Raw genomic sequence first — 19,685 nt, 5'->3', positions numbered from 1 at the left:
GACGAACGGTGGCCCTTTTTGTGGATGCAGGTCACATCCCCCAGGTTGGCTGAGGACAATGACCTGGAGCAAGCCATCAGCAGACTTTAGGCATTCTCTGCAGATGGATTGGATGTGACTGTCAATGGAAAACATGCCACCTTCCCCAGGTATGCCCTTAAGCAATAGCACCAAAAGTTCAGGATGCTACAAGTCAGCCCAAGATGCTCCAGTTTCAGCCCAGATTGTCCTTGTTTCCCACTTCTCCTCACCCCCAGGTACAAACTCAATGTTGTCTTTTTCTGATTATTTAGTGGCATGTATGCTAAGCTTTGTACAGTCAGACAAAATTCAATTAAATGAGCAGTATTTCACTGGCAGGTTGTAGGATATGGATTTTGATACACTCTGTGTGTGTGTGTGTGTGTGTGTGTGTGTAACTGTACAGCTGCATTGGAGTGATAGCTCCAGAACTGAACTGAGTAAATTCACCTCAGAAATAGGAGCTTCCCTGGGAAAATAAATGCATTCCCCCATCAGGATCCAGCTAATTTAAATATCAAAGTGTAACTGGAGCTAATGGGAGATGTTCAAGATCAAAGGAAATAAATGTGGGCAGATTTCATTCATTTGTCTGTGGAGTTCATATGCCCACAGTGGAAGGAAGGAAGGAAGGAAGGAAGGAAGGAAGGGAAGGATGGAGGGTGTTCCCAGGGTGTGGTCAAAAAAGTCAAAGGAAGGAAGACTCAGATGAACACTCTGAGATATCAATGGAAAATTGATAGCCACTATGGTTTCTTTATTTATTTGTTGGAAAACTGCTATCTTTTAAAACTCCTTTCTGCCTTCTATTCAGAGGGAGCCATCTTTTCCACCTGGAGCTCAAGAAAGAAACTAAATCACAGGCTAAATCTTCAGAGGCAGCATTCAGCTGGCCTTGGTTGATCTCACAAAACTAAGCAGGGTCACACCAGGTTAGTCTTTTGATGGGAGACCCCCAAGATGTTCCAACTCTATGGACCAGCCTGGGAAACTAAAAAACCAAAACAAAACACCTTCCTGAAAGAAGTCAGTAGCAAACCACTTCCATATTTTTGCCAAGGAAACTACATAGACATGTTCATGAAGTTACCAGAAATTAGCTCAACTTGAAAGAGAGGCAGACTTAGGCAAACGTGTCTCATTTCTTCTGAATGTCTACAAAAAATACTCTGGGTATACTTTTGGAGGGGAAAGGAGCAGATATGAGCACTCCCACCCCTTTCCAAAGGCACCAACCCTACTGTTGTTGTTATCATTATTATTATTTGCTTTCCAATTTGGGAAAGTATCAAGTAAAGAAAAATTAATAATTCCTCTTGTATCAAATTTGAAGGAGTCAGGGCATTTGCAGGGGACAGAAGGAAGCCTCAACAATAATGGACCCCCAAAAGATCACCTGCTCTTGCTTGATCTTCAAATAAACGTCTGCATTTGCTGATCTCCAGAGGGTTCATTTGGTCTTTGTTCTTGGATAGATTATCTTCCACTCAAGAAGCTGCCCATGTTTCCAAGTTTTTCTAAAGGCCCTGGATGCAGCCTCTTTCAAGCTTTTCTCTTGAGATGTAATTGAAGGATAAGAAGCAGGGAGGTTGCAAATTGCTGAAAAGAGGATTGTTCCATGAAAGACGAATTGCAGTCCTGGGCCCCTTCTTCGCTAATATGAAGAAGAAGATACTCTATCTATTAGATTTCTCCAATGTTTTCTTTTGCTTTAAAAAAAGGAATGCATAAGTAGATAAAATTCAAAAGTTGAGTTTCTTTTAATTGGAAGAGTAGAGTTCAGTGTGCAGTAAAGAAGTTCAGCACAATCCTAGCTAGATTTGATGGAGAACTGGAGTATGTTCCATTGCAAGCCCAGAGTCTAATGGATGTGTGTCATTCCATATCTCATAGCTTCAAAGTGCCTTTCAGTGTCCAAACTGGGATCTTCAGACATCTGCCTACATGTCTCTTAGAGGGCGTAGAGAGAAGCGCAATTACTTCAATATCCTATTTCCCTTCCTTAATTCTCCCTCAACAGCTCCCCCCCTCCATTCTCCCCATTAGTAAAAGGTCTTGCAAAGATGCAAATTACATCCAGCTGCTTTGCTTTGATCCTACAATCTCCTTCATATGCTTTCCTGGAGCACTTCCTCCTCTTGTTTTTTCCAAACCATGTGATTGTGATTGGACATCAAAGCATTCATGTATGAGGTCTAACCTGAAAAAGCAAAACTGTGCAAGAAGAGAGAGTTTTCACCCCCACCTCGACATTTTGGAGGAGTGCTTGGGGACCTCCAAAAAGAGAACACAGAAATGTATTTGTTCCTTCTCCAGTTTGAATGCATATTCCACCCCCCCACCCCCCCAAGGGAGAAGAGACAGCTTTCAAGATTTCATAGCCTTCAGCTATGGCTGAACATCTGCCCAAATCTTAGAAATCAGCTCTTAAGAAACATTATGGATTCCCACCTTCTGGCTAAGCCATGTTTTTTTAACCACAGGAATATGAATAAGGTTCATATATAAACTAAGCCACAAACAAACAACAGTGGTTATCTCTATATTGTACATTAAGCCAGTTCCAGGCAAGACTGAACCCTCAGCAGTGAGTGGTTTACAAGTGATGTAGGACCTGCTTATAATTATGATCTATACATTGTTTATTTTGGGAAGCTGAAGTTTAAATGCATTGGTTCTAAGCTGTCATTTTTCTCTCCTAGTTGTAAAATAACCTCTTCATTATCTTCGACATCTCTTTTAATACAGCAACTGTTAACTTGGACTTTTCAATAGTTGGGTTTATAAAATATTTATTTTTGCAAAAGTTTCAGTGCTCCACCTTGTGGTCTGAAGATGTACATGCATACATTAGGTATACATGTACACATACACTCCCAAGGTTATTCTCACAGCCCATTACATACACCTTGCACACAGAGAGTGAGAAGACCACTGAAATTCTCTAGCAGTTGTGATTCCACACCTGAAGGATTCCAGATCAGGAAAAAGCTGTTTTATAAAATAAAACAAAACAAACTTATTGGAGGCTGATGATTCTCCTTCTCTTCCTCACACCATACATTCCTTTGGCTTATAGCAGTGTGTACTACCATTAGGTGGCTGCAGGAAACATTTGTGTTGACTATGCATACTTAATATATTTGCATCAGATACTATGAAAATTGGATGTGTGTGATACATGATATAGATATAGATACAGGTATAAGAAATAGACATAGAGGAGAACCTGAGTGGTATAGTAATTAAGAAGCTGAACTAGAAGTGGGGAGATCCAGGTTCTAGTCCCCCCATTTGCATGGAAGCTAGCTAGATGACTTTGAGCCAGTCACTCTCTCTCAGTCCTGGGAAGCCCAAAAAACATCAACTGGACCAATGTAGTAGATTACAGTCCATGAAAAGACCTTCTTCCTGGAGTGGATTGATTCAGGCTAACAACAACAGTAGTAGTAATAGATATAGATATAGATAGATAGTGTAGAGTCTCCGTGAGTGGCTTTTGCTTAACCTTGTCTGGGCTCAGAAGCTAAGCAGAGTTCTTACACATTTAATGTGCTTCTTTGTCATCTATTAATCTCTACTTGTTCTGAAGAGCCCAACAGGGCTACCATGATGTTGAGTGATTTTATTCAAAGCTGTCATCACAGCAAATGGTGAAACCTAGGCATCCTTGGTTGAGTCCAAAAAACGATATGCAAAGGCTGATCTGATGAGTTGTTGGAGTAGAAACTACCAAAAGAGCCTAAGAATGTAAACTAGAGGAGGGAGGGAGGGAAGGAGTCAAAGATAACTTATTTTCCCTACAATCAGTATTTTACAAATCAAGCCCTTAAAGTCCTTCTTGGCCTAAGTCCTGAATATCTTCAGGACCACCTTATCTCAGTAGGTTCTGCCCATCTGATAAGATTTGGAAGGACTCCCTTAAGGTCTGTTCACTTAGAGATTGCCAACTTCAGGGACACTGGAGGCAGACTTTTTCAGCTCCTGTCCCCCTTCTTTGGAATAGCATTTCCCCTGAAAACCAGATGGCCCCTGCATTATGGGGTTGAGAAAGTCTATCAAAACCTGTCGTTTTCAACAGGCTTTGGGTGGGAATATTGTGAGCTGCTCTCTCCTGTAATCTGGAGTGTAAGAAGGCAAAGTTTTATCTATCTCTGGTGCTGTGATTTTTTTTTTTCCAGGAAAGCTTTCAGGACACAGTAGACTACCCAGCAATTCTTATAAAACACAGCCTGGTGATTCTTAAATAAGGAGTAAGTCACCTTCAGTTCAAAGGGATCTACTCCTAGATATCTAGCTCCACAAAGGAGCAGCCTCAGTATCTCACTAACTCACTTGAGGCTGGGTTCATGAATTGCTTTCTTGATCACATCATTACACTATGCCTTGTCTACTGATGCTGAATCCGGGAGCAAGTTTCCCTGTCTGGTTTGACTTCAAATGCAACATTGCTTCACAAGAGTCCATTTATATATCTGCATGTCAGACCTCAACTACATGAGAGTCATGTTCAGAGGCAGCAATCAATGTCCATCCACAGACACCAGTTAAATAATAGGAGATTCACCAGATGCTTTGCATCTGGCAAAACATCACAGACAAGTCCAGTTTTCTCAAGAACCATCACCAGGAGACCTCTACAGCTCTAAGGCTGCCAACCCACTTTTGAGGACACACATATTTTTTTCTGGGTACAGGGGGAAAAAACAACAACTGCATTTTTAGGTTTGGTTTCAAGGTTTGCACAGATAATCAGTCACTATGCCTCTGCATTTTGCAAAAGTTTGCAGAGCCCACAACCAATCTCTCAAATCTGTGCTCTGTTTCATTTGAAATCAATGTTCCTTATCGCATATGTTCAATTATCACCAGGCAACTAGGCCATCCAAGCATCATAAAATAGAAGCATTTTGTGCTGCCTAATTTTCTCTGGAACTCTGCTTCTACCCCTGTCCTTCTCTGGTCTTGCCAAGCATCCTTGTAATGATTGCCTAAACCCAAATACTCAGTCTCACAAGCTCGGGCTTAAAGATAACTGATTTATTAAAGGAATAGTATGCAAATACAGAGAAAGCTGAGAATGAGCAAAAGCGCGCCAAATACAAACTTAAAAGCCTTGCTTGTGGGCAGGTCCCGCCCCTTTGCCCGTCAGGGCGCTCCCCCTCCCAGGTGCTGAATGCCGTTAGACGCGCCTGGGAACGTAACCTTGAACAGGAGCGCAAACCCAAACATGCATTCCAAGTTCTCAAAACAAGGGAGTGCAACAGAATGGAAAAATCCCGGGTGAAGGGATACGGAACAGAGAATGACATGTGAAACGTTACAATGTTAACCAGACATTAGAATGGGAACATGACATATTGCCCCTCCAAAAGAAATCAGGGAGCTGGCTTGTCAGGATAGGCAGAGTGAAATTGGGCTACGAGACGAGGAGAATGCACGTCCGGAGCAGCAACCCATTCAGGATGAGGGAAATGTTTCCAGCGAACGAGGTATTGTAGAGTAGAGCGCTGGCGTCTGGAATCGAGAATAGATGCCACCTCGAAGTGCTGCTGGTTGTCTATCATGAGGGGAGGTGGAGGAGTGGGTTGCGGATGCCAACGGTCCGATGACAGGCAGGGTTTGAGTAAGCTACAATGGAAAACAGGATGTAAACGTTTAAGGTTGTGAGGTAAGTCAAGTTTAAACGTAACAGGGTTGAGCTGAGCAACAATTGGAAAAGGACCGACAAATTTAGGACCAAGTTTTTTAGAGGGTTGTGGGGACTTGATAAATTTAGTTGATAAGTAGACTTTATCCCCGACTGCAAAGGATGGTTCTGGGGAACGCTTGGCATCAGCATGGCGTTTATAGGTAGCTTGGGCATGGTGGAGAGCGAGTAGAATATTAGACCATGAGTCTTTGAGAGAGTCTGCCCAGCCAGCGAGGGTGGCTGGGAGTGGTTGAGGATGAGGAAGTTCAGGAATAGGAACAAAGTCACGTCCAAAAACTGTTTTAAAGGGAACCTGACCAGTGGTTTGATGAATGGAATTGTTGTAAGCGACCTCAGCAAATGGGAGTAGATCGACCCAGTTGTCTTGTTGGTAGTTAACAAAAGCTCTGAGGTATTGTTCTAATGTAGAATTAACCGCCTCTGTAGATCCGTCCGTTTCCGGATGCCAAGCAGTAGAAAGTGATTGTTTCGTACCCAAAAGTTTTAAAAATGCCCGCCAAAATTGTGACGTAAATTGTGTGCCTCTGTCACTCACCAAACGGGCGGGGATACCGTGGAGGCGGTACACGTGGATGAGGAAGAGGCGTGCCAGCTGTTGTGCGGTGGGGATAGAAGCGCATGGGATAAAGTGGGCTTGTTTGGAGAAAAAGTCTTTGACGACCCAAATGACAGTTTTGCGTTGACTAGGGGGTAGATCAACGATAAAATCCATGGAGATATCTTGCCAAGGGACAGACGGAGTGGCCACGGGTTGAAGGAGACCCTGGGGCTTGCCCGGTTTGCGCTTGATCGCCGCACATACAGGGCACGCAGTGACATATTCCTTTAAGTCCTTGAGTAAAGTGGGCCACCAGAATTGGCGGCGAACGAGGTGCAAAGTTTTTACGTAGCCGAAATGCCCCGCTAGTTTGTCATCGTGGCAGCGCTGGAGTATGGTTTTTCGCATTGCTTCGGGTACATAGAGACGATCGTTGCGCCAGGCAAGATCATCGGTGAAAGTTAACATGTGTCTGTTGGTTTGTAACCAAGTATCAGTTTTAAGGTGGGAGAGCAACTGTTGTTGCAAACCGGAGGGAATTGACAAGGGAGGCGAGCCGCTGGACGGCGGAGCGGCTGGAGGCGGAGTCGATTGTGCTCGGGTCTGGCTGCGAGTCACCGCTGCCAGACTTAATTGTTTGTCGGTCCAGACGGTGCCTTGGACCGTTGGCCCTGGGCCAGCATCTTGGGGTCTACGTGAGAGTGCATCAGCCAAAAAGTTTTTCTTGCCTGGTATAAATTTAAGAGTGAAGTCAAAGCGGCTGAAGAACTAGGGCGCCCTTCAGGGCAGGTGGTAGGCTTTTCCCGCCGGCTGCTCGAATTGCAACTCTTCCTCCTCTTCTCCGAAGGATAGGTCGGGGGGGTCCAGTTCTGCGAGGGCCGCCTTCAGTTTTCGCGGTGGAGCAGGAGCAGGCATCTTTACCGTGGGTTTCGTCTGTCGTTCCTCAGGACGGCGTCTCGGGCACGACGTGGCTCGATGCCCGTCTTTCCCACATCTGAGGCACTGACCCTTGGAGAACCGTTGCTCCCTCTCCTCTTCCCAGGTTTTCGGTTTGGGGCGGCTGGCAAGTCCAGATGTGCGCGCTCCTCTAGCAAGACGTGTTTGTCTAAGCTCTTTGGTGTGGGCGTAGGTTCGTAGGGCATTTTCTGCGCTTCCCGCCAACTGAATCCACCCATATAACGTTTTGGGATCGTCTCTGCCTAGCGCCCATCGAAGGATTTCGGGTTCTAGCCCCTGCTTGAACAATTCGATGATTGTTGGCTCAGACCAGTCTTCCACTTTTCCTGCTAAAGCTTTAAACTCCAACGCATATTTAGCAACTGAGAGGGACCCTTGGTAGAGTTTGCGCAGGTCATTTTTGGCCGTTTCTTGGGCTAGGGGGTCTTCGAAATGCTCCTTGAGTGCCCACAAGAATTCATCGAAGTCCTCTAACTCAGTTGCCTCAGCTTGGCATAGTTGCACATACCAATCCGCTGCCCTTCCTCTCAGCTTGTTGGCAATGAAATTGACCTTGCCATGTTCAGACTGAAAGTTCCGACCCCAATCTTCTATATAATGCTTGGCATTCGTAATAAAGAAGGAGAGCGTTGCGGGATCCCCATCAAACTTCACTCCAAATGGTGGGAAGGTTCTTACCGGCTCAGCTGGCTGTGGCGGTGCCGCGAATGACAGCGTACGCCGAGCCCCCACAAGTGGTCGATCCCTAGGGGGTCTTGCCTCTCGCTCTCCCCTTTGATGGGCTGATCGAGTCTTACTTCTCCCCCGGGTCGACAGGGTGCTGTGCCTGGGGTACTGTGACGGCTCTTCCTCCCAATCCTCCGGGGTGGGCTCTGCCACTCTGGGCTGATCCTCTCTGGGTAGATCCTTGAGGATCGTCACTATTAAATCCATTTTATCTTCCAATGCCCTCATACGGGCCGGAGTGACCGGCTCCTCCGGGGGTTGGTTGGTTATCACCACCTTCGGTGACAAGGGGACTTCGTGCTCCCAGGCCAATTGGGGAGACCCCCTCCCCGTGGTTCTTTCCATAACAGATCTCTGTTCACTCCTGAGACTCTCCTGTATGGATGTCAGCAGCTCGTCCAATTGGGTATCTCGCAACTCCCGACGTGCTGCTCTTTGCGCTCTCGAGGTTAGCGCTGGCCGGCTTTTGGCCACCTCCCGCTCCTCTTCGCCTCCCTCACATACGCGAAGTTGAGGTTCGGTCATCGCTGGCGTTCCCTCTTATCCAAGGATTGGATGGGGCCAGCGGAAAATGGAAAAATGATTCTCAGCTTTATGTAATGATTGCCTAAACCCAAATACTCAGTCTCACAAGCTCGGGCTTAAAGATAACTGATTTATTAAAGGAATAGTATGCAAATACAGAGAAAGCTGAGAATGAGCAAAAGCGCGCCAAATACAAACTTAAAAGCCTTGCTTGTGGGCAGGTCCCGCCCCTTTGCCCGTCAGGGCGCTCCCCCTCCCAGGTGCTGAATGCCGTTAGACGCGCCTGGGAACGTAACCTTGAACAGGAGCGCAAACCCAAACATGCATTCCAAGTTCTCAAAACAAGGGAGTGCAACAGAATGGAAAAATCCCGGGTGAAGGGATACGGAACAGAGAATGACATGTGAAACGTTACAATGTTAACCAGACATTAGAATGGGAACATGACAATCCTCCATCTGTTTGCCAAACTCTCTGTTCCACCAAGATGGGCCTGGCAGGTGCCCAACAAGGCCTGCAGATGGAGTTCCTCCAGTTAGCTTGTGGAAGAGAGTTTGTCAACAGTAGGTTCAGTCCCCTAGAGATTGGCCCTGTCTCTGCTCGTGGTTTTCCAGGGAACCTCATCTTTGCCCTTGAGCATGAGTCTGTTGCTCTCATTTCCAGACCATTTCTGAAACAACCTTGAGTTATTACAAAGCGGTCCCCAAATACATTTCTCTGTTCAAGCTGACAAGATTTCAGTAGAACTTTAAAACTGTATAATGGTTTATCACACTTATCTTGGAGGTGAGGTCAAGTGACTAGAAGTCAATGTGATCAGAGGGTGCACCCCTCTCAGTGAATTGGAAGGCATGGACTCAGACCTTCTTCTAGTTGCGAGCTCTCAGGATCTGCTTTCTCCATTAGCACTTTGTTGCCTGATCTCCTTTCATACCCATCACCTTCCCCACCTATTTTAGCAGCCAACTTCTCTCCAAGTTTCAGGGTAGAGCAGAGCAGAGCAGAGAGACATCCACTATTTTATTTGGAGAAGATGGAATGTATTAATGCAATTCCTTATGAAAAGTACTGTGAAATGGTTGGACGCAGAGACCCACTTTCCCACACTGCTACATCTAGAAAAGGATAGGAGATGAAAAGAAGACAATTGGTGCTTATTTACCCCTAGGTGTATCAGTTTCAATCATTTCTTCCCATCCTCTGAAGTAAGATACTTGGTTGCTCAGGAGTTAGTTTCCCTCCCTCCCTCCCTCCCTCCAGGATTTGACAAGTTGCACAATCATGGCAGCTTCTGCCTCCCTCATCTCTGTAGCCACTTTTGTTCTGGTGTCTTCCCATATGCTCCTCTATTTCAATTTATTTTAATTGGGAGGTGCCCAAGTAGAGTGTGGGAGGACCAACTCAGAAAAGCCCAGGCAGAATCCCAAAGTCAAACCAACCCTATTTTTCCTTCCAAACCTGGATTGGTGGATGTTCTCCCCACTTACTGGTGACACCACAAAAGGGGCTGCCTGCAAAGCCAGGGGAAACAACCCATCACCTTGTCTATAAACAAGTGGTTCCTCCCTAAACCCAGACCAGACCATTTGGCAGTGATTGGGAACAGATGCAGAAGAAGGAAGGTCAGATTTAGCAATGGGGACAGCAGACTTTATGCCAGCATTGTTCTGGGCCAATTCAAGGAGCAGCAAACAACTTGTGAACTCCTTGGTAGGGACAAGCCTATTGAGAAGGGCCAGGCGTAATGTGAGTGCACATGAGATTCATAATCAATGGGAACACAGGAAGGAACATAGGAAGCTGTACTACAACCCACCAGTCCACTTAGTCTGTATTTGCCAGACTAGTAAATAAAATTTACTAAAACTCCAGGATTTCAGACTGGAGTTTTTCACGCCCTCTCTGGAGAACATAGGACTCTCTCAAAGCATTGTGGTGAACTACATCCCTCATTCTTCTACTACAGCTGTAGTAAAACTAGCTAAGTCCAGTTTCTTCTTAACCATAATGTCATTCCCTAATTTTTTATGCCACCCTTTATTGTCCAAGAGGGTTGTGCACTTGAAAACAAAACTGGTTGCTCTACTACCTAGAACTGGGCGAGGGGATGTGTGTGTGTTATCCCAGTTCATTGCTGTAGCCCAACATTTCCCAACTCAACAATTTCCAAAGGTCCCAAATGTTTAGCCCTTCTGGCTGGAAAACCTGAGAATTGTAATTGTAACACATCTGGATGGCACAGGATGGAACTTGCTCTAGCTCATTTTCTGGAGTGGATATGCCCAGGCATGGCCCCAATTAACCTTGTGCTTCCAGAAAAGATAACTACAGTATTCTCGCCACAGGAGACAGGGAGGAGGTGCCTTTAAGCAGAGTCCACAAAGTTCAGCACATTCACAGAATTGTTGCCAGATTGCAATCTGAAAGCATTTAGGGTCACAATCCTCCATCTGCTTCCCTGGGAGAAAACCAGTTTGAACACAGCTCAATGTTTTGGAGCAAACATGCAGAAAAACTTGGTTGCTTCTGTGGCCACCAAAGGAGAAGAGAAGACTACTGAAAAGGTGGCATGAGCTGCCATCAGCTTTACAGGAAAAAAAAGGTGTACTAGGAGACCTACATGGGAGGGAAGAGGTTGAGAGGCAACCATTGGAGCTTCCATGCTTAGTGGCAGTTTGTCAGCATCTCTGAACAGGAAATGCATGAATGCCTCCTGGAGGTGTCTAGCCGGCCATGCCAGGAAGTGTACAAGATTGCCTTTGATGTGAGCCTTGTTTTCACATTTGCAAAAGAAGCCAGGAAGGAAATCTGAAGTAACCACTCCCTCCACTTTTAAATCTATCCAGGTGAGATAGGTGAGTGAGTTAGAGGTCTTGCAGACTAAAAGGAGAATTCCATGTGGATTTCTCCTCTTGCCAGCAAGGCTCCTTCAAACCAGGATGCCATCTCTGGCCCTTCAGCCCAGCTTTCTGTAGCAGAGAAGCCACAGATGGAAACTGTGACTTTGTTCAAGGCCTCCCAAGGAGAGTGGGTTCTGAAGCCAGGTGTGCCAACACCACCACCCTCCCCCTAAACCAAGAACGCCAAGTGCCAAAGGGAAGCCTGACGGCTTCATTCATCCTTCCCTCCGTCTTCCCCACTGAGTGCCCTCTAGGTGGGACTGTAATCCCCGCGTACTGACGGGTTTGGAGGGGGGGGCAGCAAACCAGGTCCCCATCCCGGGGGCGCTCAGCCCGGGGTCGTCTCTGGCTTACCTCCTCCGTTTTTGTAGCAGAGGTAAGGGAACCGCCAGACGTTGGCCAGATCCACAGAAAAGCCCACCACGGAGAGGAGAAAGTCGATCTTCTTGCCCCAAGTCTCGCGCTCCGGCAGCGGGGCGCCGGCCGGGCTGTACCTGGGACCGCCGCGCTCCAGGAGGTGGCTGCTGGCGTACTGGACCCCGTTCTGCTCCTTCACCAGGAGGAGTTCCACGTCTTTCTTGGCAGGCGGCGGCAGCGGAGAAGGCGCCCCCGCCGCGCTGCGCTCCTCGGGCTGGACCAGAGGCTTGATCATCCTCGCTGTGGAGGTGCGGGCGGCCGCAGGGGGAGAAAAAGAGAGAGCAGCTCAGCGGAGGCGGGCGGGCCAGGAGCGCGGAGCTGCCGCGCCGGAGAAGCTCTCCAAGAGCGCAGCGCAAAGACGCGCCGCGGAGGGGAGGAGGGCGCTCGGCCGGCAGAACCTTCGGGCCAGAGGAGCGCCCGCCCCGCCCGCGACCCCCCGCCCGCCCCCGGGGGGCTTCCCAGGTCGGTCGCTTCTTTCCACCCAAGGCCAAGAGCGGCGGGGGGGGGGGGGGCGGTCACCCTTCTTCCGCGCTTCTCCTCTTCGCCGGGGCAGCGGACCCTTTCCACGGCCGCCGCCGCCGCCTCCCGGGGAACAGTCCCTTCGCCTTGGATGGAGGAGGTGGCGGCGCCGCTTTCCTGGGCCAACCCGCCCCCCGACCACGCCGCTCTCCCCCGAGCGCTCCAACCTCGGCCGTGGACTCCCTGCGCCCCTGGCCGAGGGAGCAAGTGTGGCGGACTCAAGCGACACCCACGCGTCCCCGTGGCGCTGGGTCTTCAGGACGGTGAACTTCGGCGCGCGGTGGTTCGGTGGCCCTAGAAGAAGGCGCTGGGCACCCGCCAGCGAGGCATGGCCTTAAAAAGGGATCCCCCCAAAGGTTCCGTTTCGAACAGCGGCCGAGGGTAAAACTCTGGGGCGGCTCTCCCAAGCCCACGATTATTTCTTGGATCCTGAATGTACGTCTCCTGGCGCTCTAAAACTCACCCTTTCCAACAGAATCGCGCGTGCTTTACAGGACGGACCTACAGACTGGCATGCTTACTGTTCTGGGCTGTGGAGTTTGCTCTCGAATGCCTTCCGTCCGTAGGCGCAATAAAAAGAGAATTGAGGAAGTGCACAAACAGGGAAAATGAAGCTGCCAAGATTTTAGAAGTACCAGAACCGGAATCTTTGGGAAGGCAACTGGAGAACATAACTTCTCTAGAACTGGAGAAGGTGAAAACTCCACTTTGGCCCAAGAGCAGTAGGGATTTCCCTTTCAGTGGGATATTTGTATACCAAAATTAATATCATTGGATTCATAATCCAATGATATCCAATGATATTATATAATATACGGTTTTAAACCTTCTGGAATTAATCATGCCAGCCTGCAATGTATTTTGGAGCTATTCCGTTCTCTCCTGGACAAATTCTGTCTTGCAGAAATTCACAAAATAGCTAGAATGTAATTCCGTAATGCACTAATGCCCAGTCTGAGCTGTAAACTGCCATTTGCGTGTGTTTTATATATACAGCTGAGAAAACAATGCAAGGGATGCATACCTGAACCCAAATGGCTCAGATTCACCTGGGTCAAGGGACAAGAAACAGCAAAATAATAAAACCAGCTTCACAGATACATTTTTAAAGAGTCTATTCCTGCATTTCTTAAAGTCAGTTTAGTAATCAGAACTGTTTTTCCTTTTCTGTTTTTAATCATCAGATTTAATGACAGCATGTAAAACATGTTTTTCTCCCACTAAAAATGTTTTTTTTTTAAGACTGAATAGTTATCTGAGTAGCACTGATTTTGCCTCACTGGACGATTACTATGTTCAGCGCTCAAGCATAACATAGTTCCAGGCATGGCAGGCTGTGCATAAATCTTTTCATTCCTATATCTATGTTTTGCTGTGATCCAAGAGTGATTTAGGATCTTTCCCAGGTTTCAATTTGAAGCAAACCCATCTAAAGCTGATTTAAATCTCTTTCCCTGTGGATCGGTTGGGGACGGGGGAGCTAAGGTGTCTCTAGCAACTGCAAACATGCGTACAATCCAGAAATGTCTAAGGGATCAGAACATGCTTTATGACTAAGGTCATTTTGGTAGAAATGTTGACAGTCCAGCTGGCTGTGAGCTGAAAAGAGTTCATCAGAAGCACACAATTCCATGCAAACACACACAGACTCATGCACACATTGTCTGTGGTCCCTGTAACTGTCTGATCTCTTCTGCCTGTTCTTACTGAGCACATCGTTGCTGGCATCACCAGCCACACACCTAATATCACACCCTGGTCCCAGCCCCACTTACCTTTCCCACACCAAAGAGAGGTCTTTAGAAAGACTCACCAGTAGCCTGATCCACTCTTTCAGGAGATGTTGATTCTCCCCAAGGAGAGATGGTCCATTCCCCAGTTGGAGATGGGAGAGGCAAAAGGGAGAGGGATGGTCAAGGTCCTTTCTGAAAGGTGCTGGTCTTCAGGACACCGGAGAAACTGTAGGCAAGGCACTGGAGAAGCGTTTTAAACCTCTCTCCATGATTGAATTACTGGATTGATAGAAGCTTCACAGATGTCCTGCCCTGCAGCAAAGCTCTTCCAAAGAAGGTTTTAGCCTGGAGCAGCCAGTTCTCTTCCCTGCTTCCCCCTAAGGCTGGTCCTTCTGATTTCCAAGGCATGAAAAGAAGAAAGAAGGGAAAACTTCACTGACTTTTCCCCTCGCTTTCTTTCAGTTGTGAATCTCCCTCTCTCCCTTGTTCTCCTTCCCGAGCTTCTGGATGGGAGAGTAGAGCAGGCTGGTAAATGTAACATCAGCTGCCCCCTCAAGGTACGAAAAAAGTCCTCAATTGGATTTCCTCCCACCCCCACCCCCACCCCCCACCCCAAAGGAGGCTTAATCTTGAATCTGTCAGGACCACATTGCACCTAATCAGGTTTGACAACAGTTACATCAGTCTGTTTGTTTGTTTATTTATTTATTTATTTACATTTATTTATTGAGCACCCAACTTCAACCAACTCTGGGCACTTTACATAAGAAAAAGCCAGGACAGTAAAATAAAATAACAGATGATATGCATTGGGTGTGGGGAGGGGGGATCATACAAAACAGGACAAAATCTTACAGGAGAAAATTTTGCACCCACCCTGAGACATAGCCTGGGAGAATAGCCAGGTCTTTTTAAGTGGGTGGGAGTCACACCAATCTCTGGGATTATGCTATTCCAGAGGCAGGGACCATGACAGAGAAGGCATGTCCTAAGTCCTGACAGATGACACTGTTTAATTGAGGGGACCTGGAAAACCCCCACTTTCCCCAATCTTACAGGGCAGGCAAAAATTACTGGAGATAGGTGGTCCCTCAAATAGTCAGGTGGCAATCAGGCTTCATAGGTGGCATCCAGGACCTTGAGTTGTTCCTGGAAGCCAGCTAGGAACCAATGCAGTTCACAGAGCAGTTGTGTCACATGGGCATGCCATATAATGCTCATAACTGCCTATGCTGCTGCATCCTATAACAGCTGGAGCTTTTGAATGGTCAAGAGCAGCCACATGTAGAGCACACTGAAACAGTTCATTCATGGGGTGAAGGCCATTTTTTCCATTTTTGCAACAGTGATTAGATGTTAACCTTGTTGCTACTCATCCCATGGTTTTAGCTTAGTTATCTGAATGCAACCACTGTGCTTAGGATGATGTTGAAAGTGGCCTATTAGGGCTTACTTAACAAAACCTGGTTCAAATAAAAACATGGCCTAATGTGATGTGGGAACTCAGGCTATTGTGGCTTAGTCAACAAACCATGCTTAAGTTAAATCATGGCTGAATGTGCCATGCATCCAAACCTGAAGAAGACTTTCTAGCCATATAATTTTCAAGATTTGCAGGAAAACAGCTTCGCAACTCTGGAAAAAGGAGAAGCCTGAATGAAGAAACCTGGTGGAAAGGTTAAAAACTTCCGCAGGAATAAATCAGAAGGAAATTGCCATCATTCTAGGAAAGAAGGGCCCTGGATTCCAAACTCTCAAGACAGGATGAAGCAGGGCACGCCCAAGGACTCCAAGGGTCGCCCAAGAAATAATGGGGCATTTGTCCCAGGGAATTGGTCCCCTATTTGGGAAGGGGGTAACAAGCACTAAAGAGGAATGTCCTGTTGTTGTTTATTCGTTTAGTCGCTTCCGACTCTTCGTGACTTCATGGACCAGCCCACGCCAGAGCTTCCTGTCGGTTGTCAACACCCCCAGCTCCCCCAGGGACGAGTCCGTCACCTCTAGAATATCATCCATCCATCTTGCCCTTGGTCGGCCCCTCTTCCTTTTGCCTTCCACTCTCCCTAGCATCAGCATCTTCTCCAGGGTGTCCTGTCTTCTCATTATGTGGCCAAAGTATTTCAGTTTTGCCTTTAATATCATTCCCTCAAGTGAGCAGTCTGGCTTTATTTCCTGGAGGATGGACTGGTTGGATCTTCTTGCAGTCCAAGGCACTCTCAGAATTTTCCTCCAACACCACAGTTCAAAAGCATCGATCTTCCTTCTCTCAGCCTTCCTTATGGTCCAGCTCTCGCAGCCATATGTTACTACAGGGAACACCATTGCTTTAACTATGCGGGCCTTTGTTGTCAGTGTGATGTCTCTGCTCTTAACTATTTTATCGAGATTTGTCATTGCTCTTCTTCCAAGGATTAAGCGTCTTCTGATTTCCTGACTGCAGTCAGCATCTGCAGTAATCTTTGCACCTAGGAATACAAAGTCTTTCACTGCTTCTACATTTTCTCCCTCTATTTGCCAGTTATCAATCAAGCTGGTTGCCATAATCTTGGTTTTTTTGAGGTTTAGCTGCAAACCAGCTTTTGCACTTTCTTCTTTCACCTTCATCATAAGGCTCCTCAGTTCCTCTTCACTTTCAGCCATCAAAGTGGTATCATCTGCATATCTGAGATTGTTAATGTTTCTTCCAGAGATTTTAACTCCAGCCTTGGATTCCTCAAGGCCAGCTTGTCGCATGATGTGTTCTGCATACAAGTTGAATAGGTAGGGTGAGAGTATACAGCCCTGCCGTACTCCTTTCCCAATCTTAAACCAGTCTGTTGTTCCGTGGTCTGTTCTTACTGTTGCTACTTGGTCGTTATACAGATTCTTCAGGAGGCATACAAGATGACTTGGTATCCCCATACCACTAAGAACTTGCCACAATTTGTTCTGGTCCACACAGTCAAAGGCTTTAGAATAGTCAATAAAACAGAAATAGATGTTTTTCTGAAACTCCCTGGCTTTTTCCATTATCCAGCGGATATTGGCAATTTGGTCTCTAGTTCCTCTGCCTTTTCTAAACCCAGCTTGTACATCTGGCAATTCTCGCTCCATGAACTGCTGAAGTCTACCTTGCAGGATCTTGAGCATTACCTTACTGGCATGTGAAATCAGTGCCACTGTTCGATAGTTTGAACATTCTTTAGTGTTTCCCTTTTTTGGTATGGGGATATAAGTTGATTTTTTCCAGTCTGATGGCCATTCTTGTGTTTTCCAAATTTGCTGGCATATAGCATGCATTACCTTGACAGCATCATCTTGCAAGATTTTGAACAGTTCAGCTGGGATGCCGTCGTCTCCTGCTGCCTTGTTATTAGCAATGCTTCTTAAGGCCCACTCAACCTCACTCTTCAGGATGTCTGGCTCTAGCTCACCGACCACACCGTCAAAGCTATCCCCGATATTGTTATCCTTCCTATACAGGTTTTCTGTATATTCTTGCCACCTTTTCTTGATCTCTTCTTCTTCTGTTAGGTCCTTGCCATCTTTGTTTTTGATCATGCCCATTTTTGCCTGGAATTTACCTCCAATGTTTCTAATTTTCTGGAAGAGGTCTCTTGTCCTTCCTATTCTATTGTCTTCTTCCACTTCCGCGCATTGCTTGTTTAAAAATAATTCCTTATCTCTTCTGGCTAACCTCTGGAATTTTGCATTGAATTGGGCATATCTCCCCTTATCACTGTTGCCTTTTGCTTTCCTTCTTTCTTGGGCTACTTCTAGTGTCTCAGCAGACAGCCATTTTGCCTTCTTGGTTTTCTCTTTCTTTGGGATGTATTTTGTTGCCGCCTCCTGAACAATGCTGCCAACTTCTGTCCAGAGTTCTTCCGGGACCCTATCTACTAAGTCCAGTCCCTTAAATCGATTCTTCACCTCCACTGCATATTCCTTAGGAATATTAGTGAGCTCATATCTAGCTGATCTGTGGGTCTTCCCTAATCTCTTTAGTCTGATCCTAAATTGTGCAAGAAGAAGTTCGTGATCTGAACTACAGTCAGCTCCAGGCCTTGTTTTTACCGACTGTACAGATGTCCGCCACCTTTGGCTGCAAAGGATGTAGTCAATCTGATTTCGGTGTTGTCCATCTGGTGAAGTCCATGTATAAAGCCGTCTCTTAGGTTGTTGGAAGAGAGTGTTTGTTATGCAGAGTGAATTGTCTTGGCAAAATTCTATCAGCCTGTGTCCTGCTTCGTTTTGTTCTCCCAGGCCATACTTACCTGTAATTCGAGGTGTCATTTGACTGCCCACCTTAGCATTCCAGTCTCCTGTGATGAAAATAACATCTCTTTTAGGTGTGTTGTCCAGTAGGTGCTGCAGATCCTCATAGAACTGCTCTACTTCAGCTTCTTCAGCATTTGTGGTTGGGGCGTATATTTGGATCACTGTGATGTTAGATGGCTTGCCCTGAATTCGAATTGAGATCATTCTGTCGTTTTTTGGGTTGTATCCAAGCACTGCTTTAGCCACTTTACTATTAATTATGAAGGCTACTCCATTTCTTCTGTGGTCCTCTTGTCCGCAGTAGTAGATCTGATGGTCATTTGATGTGAAGTGGCCCATTCCAGTCCATTTCAGTTCACTGACGCCCAGAATGTCTATCTTTAATCTTGACATCTCACCAATAACCACATCCAATTTGCCCTGGCTCATAGATCTTACATTCCAGGTTCCGATGGTGTGTTGATCCTTAGAACATCGGATTCGCCGTTCACCACCAGCACCGTCGGCCGCTAGCCGTCCTTTCGGCTTTGAGCTAGCTGCGTCATCACGTCTGGGGCTAGTTGAGCTCATCCTCTGTTCCTCCCCAGTAGCATTTTGACCATCTTCCGACCTGGGGGTCTCATCTTCCGATGGTATACCGACATATCTCTGGTTGTACTGATCCATTTAGTTTTCACGGCAAGAATACTGAGGTGGGTTGCCATTACCTTCCCCAGGGATCGCATTTAGTCTGACCTCTCTGTCATAACCTTCCCGTCTTGGGTGGCCCTTCACGGTTTAGCTCATGGCATCATTGAGGTGCTCAAGCTCCAGCACCACGACAAGGTAACGATCCTTTGCTGAAGGAGGAATGTCCTAATTGCTATCAGATGCCTCTGTCTACCTGCTCTCCAGGCAGTCAAATCAGTATCTGTTATTTCAGAAACTAAATTCCAGTTGGTGACACCAATCATGGGTTGGAAGCCCTGTTGGATGCTGAGTGCTCCTTTGTTGTTGATGTTTATTCATTTAGTCGCTTCCGACTCTTCGTGACTTCATGGACCAGCCCACGCCAGAGCTTCCTGTCAGTCGTCAACACCCCCAGCTCCCCCAGGGATGAGTCCATCACCTCTAGAATATCATCCATCCACCTTGCCCTTGGTCGGCCCCTCTTCCTTTTGCCTTCCACTCTCCCTAGCATCAGCATCTTCTCCAGGGTGTCCTGTCTTCTCATTATGTGGCCAAAGTATTTCAGTTTTGCCTTTAATATCATTCCCTCAAGTGAGCAGTCTGGCTTTATTTCCTGGAGGATGGACTGGTTGGATCTTCTTGCAGTCCAAGGCACTCTCAGAATTTTCCTCCAACACCACAGTTCAAAAGCATCGATCTTCCTTCGCTCA

The 19,685-nt window shown here is 46.7% G+C and overlaps 1 protein-coding gene across 1 annotated transcript in view; it reads right to left on the bottom strand.

Annotated features, from left to right (window-relative positions):
- The window catches only part of SLC6A2 (solute carrier family 6 member 2), a 42,290-nt gene extending 30,258 nt beyond the window's left edge, over window positions 1–12,032 (bottom strand). Inside the window, exon 1 of the mRNA XM_063313110.1 lies at window positions 11,735–12,032. Coding sequence (XP_063169180.1) covers window positions 11,735–12,032 — 298 coding nt within the window. The remainder of the gene's footprint in view (window positions 1–11,734) is intronic.
- Window positions 12,033–19,685: the final 7,653 nt, after the last annotated feature.

This window comes from Candoia aspera, chromosome 11 (assembly GCF_035149785.1).
Source record: "Candoia aspera isolate rCanAsp1 chromosome 11, rCanAsp1.hap2, whole genome shotgun sequence".
Classification (NCBI taxonomy): Eukaryota; Metazoa; Chordata; class Lepidosauria; order Squamata; family Boidae; genus Candoia; species Candoia aspera.
This window is presented reverse-complemented; position numbering and strand designations above follow the sequence as displayed.